Source organism: Eupeodes corollae, chromosome 1 (genome assembly GCF_945859685.1).
Source record: "Eupeodes corollae chromosome 1, idEupCoro1.1, whole genome shotgun sequence".
In the NCBI taxonomy this organism is placed as follows: Eukaryota; Metazoa; Arthropoda; class Insecta; order Diptera; family Syrphidae; genus Eupeodes; species Eupeodes corollae.
This window is the reverse complement of record NC_079147.1, coordinates 62,060,669-62,074,139: the sequence shown is the minus strand read 5'-3', so window position 1 is coordinate 62,074,139 and position 13,471 is coordinate 62,060,669. Positions and strand designations below refer to the sequence as shown.

The 13,471-nt window shown below is 35.7% G+C and overlaps 1 protein-coding gene across 1 annotated transcript in view; it reads left to right on the top strand.

The window, feature by feature from the left end:
• LOC129941045 (methionine--tRNA ligase, mitochondrial) overlaps positions 1–12,605 on the top strand; it is a 121,391-nt gene extending 108,786 nt beyond the window's left edge. Inside the window, exons 6-7 of the mRNA XM_056049591.1 lie at positions 11,112–11,306; positions 11,487–12,605. Of these exons, the coding sequence (XP_055905566.1) occupies positions 11,112–11,306; positions 11,487–12,019 (728 nt within the window). The 3' untranslated portion in view covers positions 12,020–12,605. The remainder of the gene's footprint in view (positions 1–11,111; positions 11,307–11,486) is intronic.
• Positions 12,606–13,471: the final 866 nt, after the last annotated feature.

The following is a 13,471-nucleotide window of genomic DNA, read 5'->3' as shown; positions in this document are numbered from 1 at the left end:
GAAGTGATACCAAGTTTTAAGATTTAAAAATGATTTCAAAACAATCATCTTACACAGACGAAAAAGTATAAACGATCAAATATAATATTCAAGAAAGTGATAGTCATTTATCAGCTTAGCCAATTTCACTCCTGATCAAAATTTCCATTTTGTTCATTTCTAGTAATTATAGCTGTTTTGAACAACAATTATGAAGCAAGACGAAGGAAGAGACTTTTAAAACTTAAAGTTTTTATAAAAAATTACCCATTATTATTATATTATATTATATACTATAAAAAATTACCCATTGGAATTCTTGATATTAAAATTTGTTAATACCATCAAAAATGACTCCTTTTTAACATCATTGATGCACTATGTTAAGATAATTATTTTCCTAAGTTGGTTTTGAAGTGTTTAAATATTATTATTCTACAATAACATTCACTTTTACCTATATCCAAAAAAAGAATAGCTGAGAACCAAAAATTACAGTGGCTTCACTGGTTTTCCTGGTGAGTAAATGGCATTTAAGATAGGATACAAACATTTCCCCCTTTTTTGTTTGTATAGATTGCATAAATGGATATTTTTTTGTATGTTCCTTCCTGAAAGTAAATATCTTTTTTTGCTTACGTTTCATCAACGAAGTTACGATACGTCTGTTTGTGTTATTTTGAATCCTTTAAAACTCTATCATTCTCTATTTCTAATTTTTCCTTTTTTAGCATAGCCTAGCATTTCCAAAAAATTTAATTACATAGCCAATTAAAGGTGATGACATTTCTAAAACAAAAAAAAAAGCAATCAATATTAGCTGTACCAATTTTCTTATTTTTTTTTTTGTTAATTAATCAATATATAGGTAAAGTCAATAATAACCAATTAAGTTCCAATCAAAGCATTCACTTCATCAACCAAACCCACCATCAGGACATCAAAACAAACAAAAATATATAAGATTAATTAATATTGAAAGAAATGACAAATTAGCTAAAATGCGGTCAACTTCAATTTCATGCTTCAGTGTTTAAAGATTTGAGATAATTATCAAATAAAAACATTATTCATTTCATCATTATGATGAAAGAATTAACTAAAGAAAGAAAACAAGAAATGCTAATTTGAAATAAGGGTACAAACTACCTTTTTAAAATTTTATTTCTTAGATCTTTTTCTGTTCTTTTGATTGAAAAAGTTTAGTTTTCGTGTAAAAGTTTACTTTACTATTTAAATAAATAGTATCACTTAAGTTGATGTAAAATTAATTGCGGGATAAAGTTTATTATATAAAGTTCACTTAACAAATTAAGAAATATATTCTCAGTAATGAAGACCAATTATTGGTTATATTAATAAAGTGTGTGTTTGAAATGTTTTTTTCAGTAAGGTTTGGAAGTTCATTATAAATCGTTTAACAGCAAACCAACGTTTCCAGATTGTGGAAATTAGCTTTGAAACAATAAAAGTTTGGTCGCGAACCTCATAAAGCACTTCCTCCATTTGATGATGTTTAATAGTAAAGCTTATTTCTCCTGACAATGCTTCGCTATAAACGTGTATGGAGCTTACACAAACCTCAGGGCATTAGCGAATCACTAATGAATCCATTAAAATGTAATGTTTTGTTATTTCTTTCGACATGAGGTAAAGGCTGCCGTTGTCTTGATTTGCGAGTGCTATCGAGCTATGCTGACTTTTTTTAAGCTTCCAAAAATAATCAGCTTAACATCGATGACATTTGGTTCCAAGAAGTGAGCGGTACTTCATATACAGCGCGACTTACTATCAAATATCATCTTCAAATGGTAAGCATATGCAATCAAGCCTTAGGGTTTTTTCCAAAACCCAACTCTGTTTATAAAATCCTACTCTCACCTCCACATAGGGTGCCCAGTACCTTAAATGGGCTCTAACCCCAGTATAAAGTTATTTTTGGGTAGCAAGCGGAGATGTGTTTCCACTAAGGTACCTTTTCTTATCCAGACGACAGCGAAGGAAGTTCCGAATTGTTTACTGAACGCCTTATAAGAATTCCACGACATATTTGGAAACCAGGCCTGTAAGAACGGGTATATCCGGCTCCCCATCCAGGGGTTTATACTAACTATCTATAGTCTTTTACGTTGGGGGTTGTGCCGTAGAGATGACTTCATAACCACGTAAAAATATTATTGTTGCGAATCATTAACAAGCCTCGGATACAGACAGATTTACTGATAATGAGCCTAAGAAGCGAATTAATGACAACGAATTTCGGGTCTGTACGTGGAACCTTAATAAACCAGGTGCAGCCGAACAGTTAGCGGAAGCCATAAGCTACTGCAAAATAGATATAACCTCGTTCGATGGCATGGACCGGGCAAATTAAAAGACTGCGTTACACAAAGCTACAGTGACTGCTATCGACACAAAGGCAGTGATTAATAGGGTGCAGGGTGGGTCTTTAGTTTCAATAGTATAAGCAAGCGCATATTAAGACAATCAAGGCAAATTTTCCCAACATAAGCCTCATATGCGCGCATGCTGCAACAGGGAAAAAAGACGAAGATACCAAAGCCATATTCTACGAGCTCTTAAACAAAAAATATGAACAATGTCCTTGCTATGATATTGGAACTCTCTTAATAGATTTCAACACCAGAGAAGACATCTTTGGTGGCACAATCGGGAGACACAGACTTCATAACACTACCTTCGAAAACGAACTCAAGTTGATCAATTCCACTGCAGGGCGAGTCACATCTTAATATTCACAAGGGGACATGGAAATATCTGGATAAATTAACTGTCAACCAGATTGACCACATCGCGATCGACGCAGGATACTTCTCCAGTATAACAGGATGACCGAACATTCCGTGGGGCCGACATTGACTAAGACCAATTCTTTGTTCTTGCCAAGGTATACGGTAACAGATATCCCGATCCAAGCCAAAGAAAGAAATTACTGTGAAAATATTCGACGTTAGACGTCTACAATCGCCGTGGCAATATTGTCCTGAAGACGTCAAAAATGACGCCTCTGAAGTGCTATGTTTCACACCACAAGCAAACCCCCTGGTTTGGCGACAAGTACCGGAAAGCGTACGCAGTTAAGCAACAGGTATACAAAGCAGACCAGAGTTGGTCGCGAGCTCTTCGAGCAGAAGAGGAGAGAGAAACATCGGCTTCTTAGATGAAAAAGTGGGACTGTAAATTTATGTTTGTAAATTTTACCAAAAGGTAAAAAACTTCCCAGTGATAGCAGCCACGAACCGAAGGCTGTAGAGACGAATATGGAAATACCACTTCTCGAAATTATATAACAGCGATAACGAATAAAACTCCACTGTAAAGAAGATCAACATTCCATAACATCGCTGCCGGATTATTCAAAACAAAACACTGTTATACATTCTGACAACGACACCACAGCTGAAACCAAACGAAGAATAACACTTTTGCAAATCGCAAAAAGCTTTTGACTAGTAAAGTCCTCTCTCGAGCATCTAACATCACCAACTATAAGACAATCATCACCCCTTAAAAGATGAAACCGGCTTAAAATGCTTACAGAGAAAAATTCTTCCAGTGATTTTTAGTCTCGTCTGCAAAGTTTAAGAGTAGAGAAGAAGATAAAACGACGAGCTGTACAGCGACATTGACCTGGTTAAAATAATCAAAGTCCAACAACTTAAATGGCTGGATCATATAGAGTGATTGGACATTAACGCTCCAGCCCGGAAGGTCTTCGAATCCAATTGCTAGAAACTGAAGATAGCTAGCAAGGAATCGAGTTGAAGTAAGCAACTATCAAATATTTCAAAATCAATTTGCTGACAAGTTCCTCTCGTACCTGCGAACCAACGTATCGCGCATCTCAGTTACATTGTATGTAGTCCTTTGCTAATGCCAACATAAGATTGACCTTTAAAGCATTGGAAGCCAATATTCAAGGCACCAAGTTAGACTAATCGAATTACACATGCCGGAAATCATATGTACAAAAAAAATGCCATGAATTATCTACCAGATAATGATTGTTTAAAGTTCAAAAGTTCTCAAAATGTATCCGAATTAAATTAATAAGATTTTAAAAATTAATTTGGACATCTTCAAAAAAGCATAGGTCCTAAAACCCAGCCTTGTGGAACTCCAAACCGTTGATATTTACAAAAGAGAACATGTAATTTGTAGATCTACGTTCATTTTAGAATTTATGTATTTCCAAATGAAGCATATACGTGTTTTTGTCGGACCAATAAATCATTATTTATTTGTTTTACTAAATATTTTGACATTAAGGTTTTGGTCATTAGTTTAAGTGCAAATTTAGTAAAAGTTGAAATGCGTCATAAACCAATTGGAAAACTCTGATATCAATAACTTTTTGCTACCTGTTAACATGTTTTCCAGGAAGCCGAATATGTTTTCGTTTGTTTTAATATTTCCCCTTATTCAAACACATCGACATCATCCCAATACTAATTATAATATGATAATTTTGTCAAATTATCTCTTAATCCCCATAAATGTAAATTAATGTTTGTTTGTTTTAAATTAATGTGATGTATTATTGCTACATGATTTGAATTTAATTTCCAAGTAATTCAATTTATATCCAATATCGATGTTGGTTGTTTCCATTTCAAATACATCGTCACTCACTTGGACAAGAAAATCCTTTATATATTATGGTAAACACATTTCAATATAGCCTCCCAGAATTAAACGATATGTAATTCCCAATTGATTCAACACCAGCAGCAGGAACCAGCTTAATAATGCTCTCTATCGAAATAATATTCTATGCATCATTACCACAGGACATTCCAGTGCTTTAGTTTAATATAAATAACATACTTACTGCACCATGGGCAATGGTACCGCTGCTGATGCCGGTGAAGGCCACCATCGGCAACATCGCATCGGCACCACCACCGCCATCGGCCGCCAGCCACTGCCGTTCATTGAAGCTGATTTAATCATTATTCTAAATATGGTAGGAGAACAGTTGCAGGGAATATTCCCACTAATAGTGTCATAGAGCTGAGGCTTTGACCAAAAAAATTCTTGTGAAATCGAATGTTTCTATATGCTTCTAGCGCCATCTACCAAACAATCCGTCCGTTCATACGTATTTCTACTGTTGTTTTCGTACTAACTAGTGGTCCATCGTTCGTTTATTGAATTTTAATTAAATTTTCTATTTGATGAAGTGGTGGTCAGGTGCGGATAAAGGGCGAGAAAATAAAAAAAAGTCTAAGATTATTTTCCAATTTAAAGTTTAAAAATTAATTCTGAAGAAAAGAGTTTTTGCATTGTGAACAAAGGTCTACAAAATATTTAATCGTAGCCTTAAATCCAGTTTGATAGTTCAAAACTTGGCAGATAGAGAACATACAGTATTTCTACACCAATCTAAAGGGTGATTTTTTAGCTATTATCATTTTGGCAACACTGGTTTAAACAGCTGGAGCACGTTTCGTGTTTTGTTTCACTGTCAAACATCTTCAACTGTCTAACAACCGAACAACGCTTGCAAATTATTGAATTTTATTATCAAAATGCGTGCTCTGTTAAGAAATTTCATCGCGCACTTGTTTTATTTTATGGTCAGTTTAATTGCAGCTGTTCGCAGCAATTGGACCTCCGATACTCAACAACGTGGAAAATTTAGGGGAAGGACTTGGGTGAGATGCCTTTCAAAATACAGCTGGTGCGAGAATTGAAGCCGAACGACCTACTGCAAAGTAAAGGTTTTGGTGAATATGCTCTTGGAAAATCAGCCGAAGATCCACTTTTTTACCGAAAAATTGTGTTCAGCGACGAAGCTCGCATTTTTGTCTCAATGGGTACGTAAATAAGCATAATTGGGGTGAATATTAGCTAGAAGCATTGCAAGAGCTACCAATGCAGTCACAGTTTGGTCCGGTTTATGGGCTGGTGGCATTATTGGACCGTACTTCTTCAAAGATGATGCGAATCGTAACGTAACTGTGAATGGTGCCACATGCCAACAATGAACTTATTGAGAGGCGAGTTCGGTAAACATTTTATTTTACGTTCGAGACTGGTCTATTGGCCGCCTAGATGGTGCGATTTAACGCCTTTAGACTATTATTTGTGGGGCTATGTTAAACCTCATGTCTATTTGTTCAACCCCGCTTCAATTGACACGGAAGACAGCATTGAAGTATTTATTCGTGAGTTACTGGCCGAAATGTTGGAAAAAGTATGCCAAAATTGGCTTAGCGGTGAACCATTTGAGGCACAGTCAAGGTCATTATTTGCTTGAAATCTCATAATTTGATGTGTTTTTTTGAAAAAAACTTTTCTACAGCTTTTAAAAAATCACTCTTTATTATTTCACAAGAAGTTACAAAATTGCCCTTTTATCGAAAGATATGTTGGATTAAAATCAAAAATAAATCGAAAAAAGAGAAGAATTTTTTTTTAATTTTTTTTTTAATTTTTCAAAAACATCAATTAATAATTAACCATCAATTATGCACAACACATTTAGAAATAATAGTACAGGTATAAAGATATAGCACTTCAAAACCCGCAAAAACTCTAACTGACTAACCTGATCATCAAAACTATGAAAAACGTCGAGTCTTGAAATTTCGCGCAGAGATAAGCCTTGTATGGTGTACAAAATAAAACCCACGACTTGATCATAAGAAATTTTGTCTGCATCGAAAGAGCCTTTTGAGTGACTGATAATTTAATAAAAATCTATAAGGTCATTTTTGAGAAACTTCGAATTTTGTTCAAATAATAAAAACATGAAAAAATAAACCTAACGCAAATCTACTTAAAACTTAATTTTTAGGTTTGAACTTCATAGACCAAATGTCAAGAGCAGGCCTATGAATAGAAGAATGCAATTGTTGGAACTCACTTTTCTATTAAAGGGCGTGGTTTCCCCCTATTTTACATTTATGTCTTTTTTATCGTGTGCAGAGAAAACTTCTGCTTCAAGGATAATGAAAAAATTTAAGATATTTTTCACTACGAGTTTATACGAATATTAATTATAATATAAACCTTATACCCCTTCTCTAAAACATTGGCGAATTACGTCCCTGACAGCTGGTAGCTGTTTCAAATACGATTAGGATATCTGTTTCGGTTGCTTGAGTCTCACAGAGAAATATGCCTATACTCGATAGATTCTTCTCAACTTCTATTTTGCTTTATTCTGTTTGTGGTATCGAATTCAATTAAGTTTTGGTTGAAAACGGTTTGTTTTCATGTTTAACCATTGCCGCTGACACTTCACGTTAATTTGTTTTGAACAATTGTGGTTGAGTTTGTATAGAAGGACGACGACGGGAAAAAAAAAACAAAACACCAACCAACCAAATTGAATGACAGTCATATACATAAGCTCTGTAAACGATATTGGTAATTAAGCCCATGTGTTTTTTTTTATATACATTTTTGTTTAAATTCTGAAAAAAGTGATGAAGTTACAAAGGAGATTAATATTGAAAAAAAAAGGAATAACTTTTTATATTCAATGTTTATAGGTTTCATATAAAGAAAACTTAGTAACTGAAAGAAAATGTAATTCTTAAAAACTTTGAACAAAATAAGTTAATTTGAAGTCGTTTACAAAGACAATTACGTTAGATACTACTCTTATAACTCAAAAAAGCCTCTAACTATTTAGAAGATTAAAGAGTGTACTCCGGCAAAACAAAAGCAATACTTAAAAAAATTGCCGAAGCACTTCTGGAAAAAAAAAACAAAATTGAAAAAGAAATCAAATACTAATACATTTTGAACGTAGCCATTTTACGACGCTATATTCATGATTAAAATGTCCTGATAGCCAGTATGCGTTTTTCACACCGCAACATCAATAAAAAAACTCATAGTTCTTCACATCCAAATACCATCAACCGGATTTACCATATTGCGATCGACGCTAGACACTCTTTCAGCATCATGGATGTCCTAAATTTAGGAGGAGCTAAAATCAACTCGCACCTTTACCTCCTTGTAGCCAGGGTAGCACTTCGGATTTCCAGACTCAAGGCAACCCGAAAAGATGCAGGGAGAAGATACAACGCCAAGAGGCTACAATCGCCAATCTCCTTCTCCGACCAAGTCACTAGTAATCTCTTTCACAGTTATCTGCAGCCAACACAATGTATCGAGAACCAGTGACAACATTGCCAAGATGCATCAACTGAATTTCGAAAGTGCGGTAAATTTTACGACGTTAAGTTTTACCTTCCTTTTTTCTAACCACCCTTAACGAATTTATACTGCGGCCCCACCATTCTGGAGGAGTTTAGTAGAAACCTGGACCATCAGCCAGTGATCTGCTCTTCTTGCATTTTGGGAAAGCAAATTTAACAGGTTTTACGAAAGTGTGGAAAAGGATTCCACACCAACGAACTGTGCGACGGTTGATCCACACATGGGCTAATAATATCGTCAAAGGTATGAAGACGATACCCAAGCCAAGTTAACTAAGTATGGCCGTGGGCTTATCATAACGTATTAAAGGTAGAAAATCACTCCAAGAATATTTTAATAACTTTTATTTTATATATAGGCTTGGCTACCGACTTTCTTCAACGCGACATAAGTAGTTTTTCCTCAACCAAAATCTAGCGCCTGTAGGTACTCGGTAATGCGAGGAATTCAACACGATCTTCCAGAAAGTCTTAGCTGGAATGGGTTCGAGCTGAACTCATTCACTGAGCTACTGTGTGATCGCATCACCTCTTTACAGAGATCGCGTGCTATGAAAAATACCTGGCTTCTCGGTCACACACTTATGGATGGAAGAATTTAGATCGATCACCACGCATAAGATCAGAGAAGATTGCCTAAGGGCAAGAATCCGGAAAGGTCAAGCTCGACATAATGATGACACTTTTTGGAGTGTGCCCAAAAAGACAATCGAAAATTGTGTGGAGGAATTTTTTGGAAAAACCTACGTAACGTAATTTTTTTGTACTATTGTTTTTTTTTTTTTTTTTTTTTTTTGAGTTTTCAACTGAGTTGAAGATTCTGTTCTGCTGTGGAGTAGTATTGGGTTGAGAAAGGACTACGATAGCTGTGTGGAAGTCGAAAAGCTAAGTACAGTGTTTTCTTTTTTTTTTAAGAATATTGTTTTTTTTTTGTCCTTCTTTTGTTTCTGATTCGTCCTTTTGACCTTATCGTCAAAAGGCTCTTTTCCCAATACTACGGGAAGTTTTAAACCTTTTGATTTTATCGTTGTTAAAATTTTTCTTAGGGTGATTTTTCCTGGTTGTGTTTTACCAATTTTGTTTGATAACTAATAATTTTTGTACTTTATATTTTTCCTACCTTTTTATCGAGATTTAACCTTCTGTCGATCTCAAAATCTGAATTTATAATTTTATTGTCCTAGTTTTTAATTCCGGCTTCGGCCAAGATTTTCCAGGCATTAAAAGGTAATTTTAATTTCCCATCTGGAAAATAAAACCACTCTTTACTATCACTTTACTTTGTTTGAAGACTAATTTTTCAGCTTTTGGTTTTGGTAAAATTCCATTAAAAAGTTTCCTGCTGCCCACTTTAATTAATACGACTTAGAGTAATTCACCTCGTCGTATTTCGATATCATTTTGATATCAACTTTATTTCAACTTATTAATCACCTCGATTAATATAATAACCAGTTAATCAAAACCCCCTCCTTAGGCTGAGCTACCGTGCTGGCAATACTTTTACGCTGCAAGGACAAAAGGGGAGCATCATATCGGTGCCGCAATCAATGCTGAAGATATGAAAGACTCACTTCAAGCAGGATGATAACAACTTTACAACAGAACCTAATTGGGTAAGGTCACTTTTCACTTTTCCGCGCCACCTGATCGGCGGTCTTCCTCCGTCCCTTAGCATTGGATTCGAAGGCCTACGGGACTGGAGCATTGGTTTCCATGCGCTCTACGTGACCCAGCCATCTAAGTCGTTGGACTTTTACCCAACAGCTCGTTGTTCCATCTTCTACTCCACTCGATGCATACGGGACCGTAGATCACACGAAGAACTTTTGTCTCGAAACCGACCCAAGGGGCTTTCATCCGCTTTTACCATAAGCCATGCTTCTGCACCGAATAGCAGGACGGAGATGATGAGAGTCTTATATAGCGACACTTTGGTCCCTCGCGAAAAGGCTTTCCCACTCAATAGCTTTCTTAGCCCAAAGAAACAGCAAACAATAAATCCGTCCGTATCCGATGCTTGTTGGTGCTTCGCAACTAAGGTATTTTTTACGTGGTTAGGAAGTCACCCCGACGGCACAACCCCCAACCTGGAGGGCCAGATCCTTAGTATGACTCCAACACGGAGAACCGGATAAAACCGATCCTTATAGGCCTTGGCTCCAAATAAGTCGTAGAAGCCCTATAAGGTATTCACTAAGTTGTTCAACCTTACTGGAACTGTAGACGCCACCGTTGATTCCATCTAGAGAATTCGTCCGCTGCCGTCTGAGTAAGGAGAGGTGCCTTAGTGGAAAACTTCTCCCCCCTTTCTCGTTTGTTGCCCGCAACAACTTTCCACTGTTGTTGGAACCCAATCTCCAGATGAAGTACTAGGCACTCGATGTTCACCACGGAGAGGTGAGAGTAGAAGTTTATAGACAGAGGTGGGTTTTGAGAAAAACCTGTGGACGCTTGTGTCCTATTGAATGCACATGTCTACCATTTGAACATCTTAAAACAATGTTTATGAATGTAAAAAGATAAAATTAGTTTGAAGCCGAACTCTTTAGTCGTTGCCTAGATTTTTGAGTCGAAAACAATTTTTACCAATTTTAAGCAGTATTTGTTTTATATTTGTATTTATTTAAGAAAACACTGACACTTAAGGATGTTTTTGGAATTATTTTTCCAACCCTGCATTGCTTTTAAATTGTCTACTATTTAAGCATATAAAATAGTAGCTTTGGTTAAAGCTGTAATAAAGTTTAATAAGGTCCTTAAAATACGCAGCTGTTTTACAGTACAATGTGATTTTAATTAATTTTAAACTATGTAGTTGCTTCTGTTTAATAAACAAAACATCCATTGAATTGAATAATAAAATTTAATTTTTCATTCTCCTGATTTTAAATCGATTTTCATTTCCCTTTTCTTTTTATTTTGTTGCAGATTACAGCAGCACCAAAGCCCTACGTATTTTGAACTCAGAACTTGCGGACACATTGGGAAACCTTCTATCGCGAGGGTGTGCTAAATCCCTTAATCCTCGTCAAGTTTATCCTCGCATTTATGTTCATCACTGCAACGATATCCTGCGATTAGATGCTGCCAAGCGCCTGCAAGAGGTACTCTCCGAACTACCAGGTAAAGAAGAAGAACAAGAACAAAAAGACTTCTCAGAGTTAATGCTTGAAGTAGAAAATATCAATCACTTTTATGCTACACCTGAAAAGTGAAAATTCTTATGTTCCCCTTCACTTTTCAATATTTACACCATCAGGCTCTATTTAACCCCTTATTTTCTTTTTTTCCTTAAACAAACAGAAAAATGTGCCCAGCACTATGAGGAAAACAATTTCTATTTAGTCGTGGATAAGGTTATGGCAGCACTCCATGCCACAAATAACTTTTTCGAGTCCTCTAAGCCCTGGGAATTGAAGAAGGCATCTTCAACGGAAGCATTAACGACAACGGCTACGACACCGACATCGACTTCGACAACTGCTGCAACGACACCAAGTGAGCGCTCACAAAAGTTAGATACCATCCTTTCGATGACAATGGACAGTCTTCGCCTTTGTGGCATCATCTTGCAGCCCATTATACCCGACATGAGTTCGAAACTCTTGGACAAGTTGAATGTCTGCCCAAGTCAGCGTACATGGGCAAACTTAGAGCAGTGCTTTGTATTCGATGTAAACAGCAGACCCCAAGATACACTTCTGACCGATACCGATCCAGTGCTCTTCCGACGTATCCTTTTGCAGGACGACAAGAGGGATAAGCAACTACAATCTTCACAGCATCAGCAATTGCAAAAGAAATCCCAGAATAAGAGGATGAACAAAGCACAATAATGACAGTCACTGGGTCGTCTGAGTCAGTTCCAGTATAACACGGTCATTTTGTGTCCATGGTGCAAAGCGAAAAGAAGTGGCAGGAAACTTATCATACGGCAACAAAAAAGGACGAAATAAAAAAGTTTAACTTAAAAAAGACAGAACAGAAAAATAAAACTGTAGTGCACTGACTGATAAATAGAAATAGAAAAAGAAATTGAAATAGAAACAGAAATAAATGTTAAACTTTCTAACTTGTGTATTGTTGTATGGAAAATAGCAACTTTATTTGTTTTTGTAGTTTTCTTTATTTCTGTTGTATCCTTTTTATGGTTATGGAGACAATGAATAAAAAAAAGAAAAAAAAGCATCTATTGAGATTATTCTCGTTTCACCCCATGAAATAGATGGAATTGATTAAAAAAACCAGAGGATATTTCCTGTCTAAGCAGTATTCAGATATAAAAGTTTAAAGCTTTTGACTTTCTAGTAGTATCCTTGAAAATCTAAAATATCAAATAACCAAATTGTCAATTAAGAACTGTGAAAAGTATGCAATATCAGGTTTAAGTTTAACAGAAGTTAAATTAAATTAGTAAAATGGTTTGTACGTTTTTATTTCGGGAAACAAAAATTCAAACTGGATCTACAGTGGTGGAAAACTAATTAGAAACAATGAAAAGAGTAGACATATGCACTTTTCTTATCATTGTTTATGCTCTTCACACACAAAAAATGATAAACGGTAAAATACAGTTCTCTTTTTGCTGCTATTGTGGAGCATGTTTTTAGTTTACAGGTTTCATAAACTGTTAATTTGTTAATATCGGAAATTTAAACCAGCTTACAAAAGAATATTTGAAATCTAAGCTTGGAAAAATAATTAGAAACAGTGAACAAATATTGAAGAAGTGATATTATTTAACGGTAAATCTTTGGCGCTACATTTTTGTTTTTGTTCAAATATCTTATCTTTACTATCTAGTTAAAAAAAAAATGGGTAAAAACAAGAGCTGCACACCAGAGCTAAGGAAGATAATTATCCACAAGTACTGCAAGGAAAAAGCTACCATGGATAACATCGCCAAGGATTTGCTTTGCTCCAAAAAGATGGTATATGGAGCAATTAAGGTCTATAGGGAGACAGGCAGCACGAAAACTCCCAAAAGGAAAAACCGTACAAGAAAAACAACTGCCAAAGAAGACAGACTTATTTGTAGGCTTAGCAAGGCCAACCCTTTTGCGACCAGCAAGGAAATTCATTCAGCTGTGTCATGCCAATTAAGTACAGGAGTAACGTCTAGGACAATAAGGAATAGATTGCTGGAAGTAGGTTTGCGGGGTTGCATTGCTCGGAAAAAGCCACACGTTTCAAAAAAAAATTTAAAACGTCGATTAGCATTTGCCAAGGAACATGGACAAAAACCATTAGCATTTTGGAAAAAAGTGTTCTGGAGCGATGAATCAAAA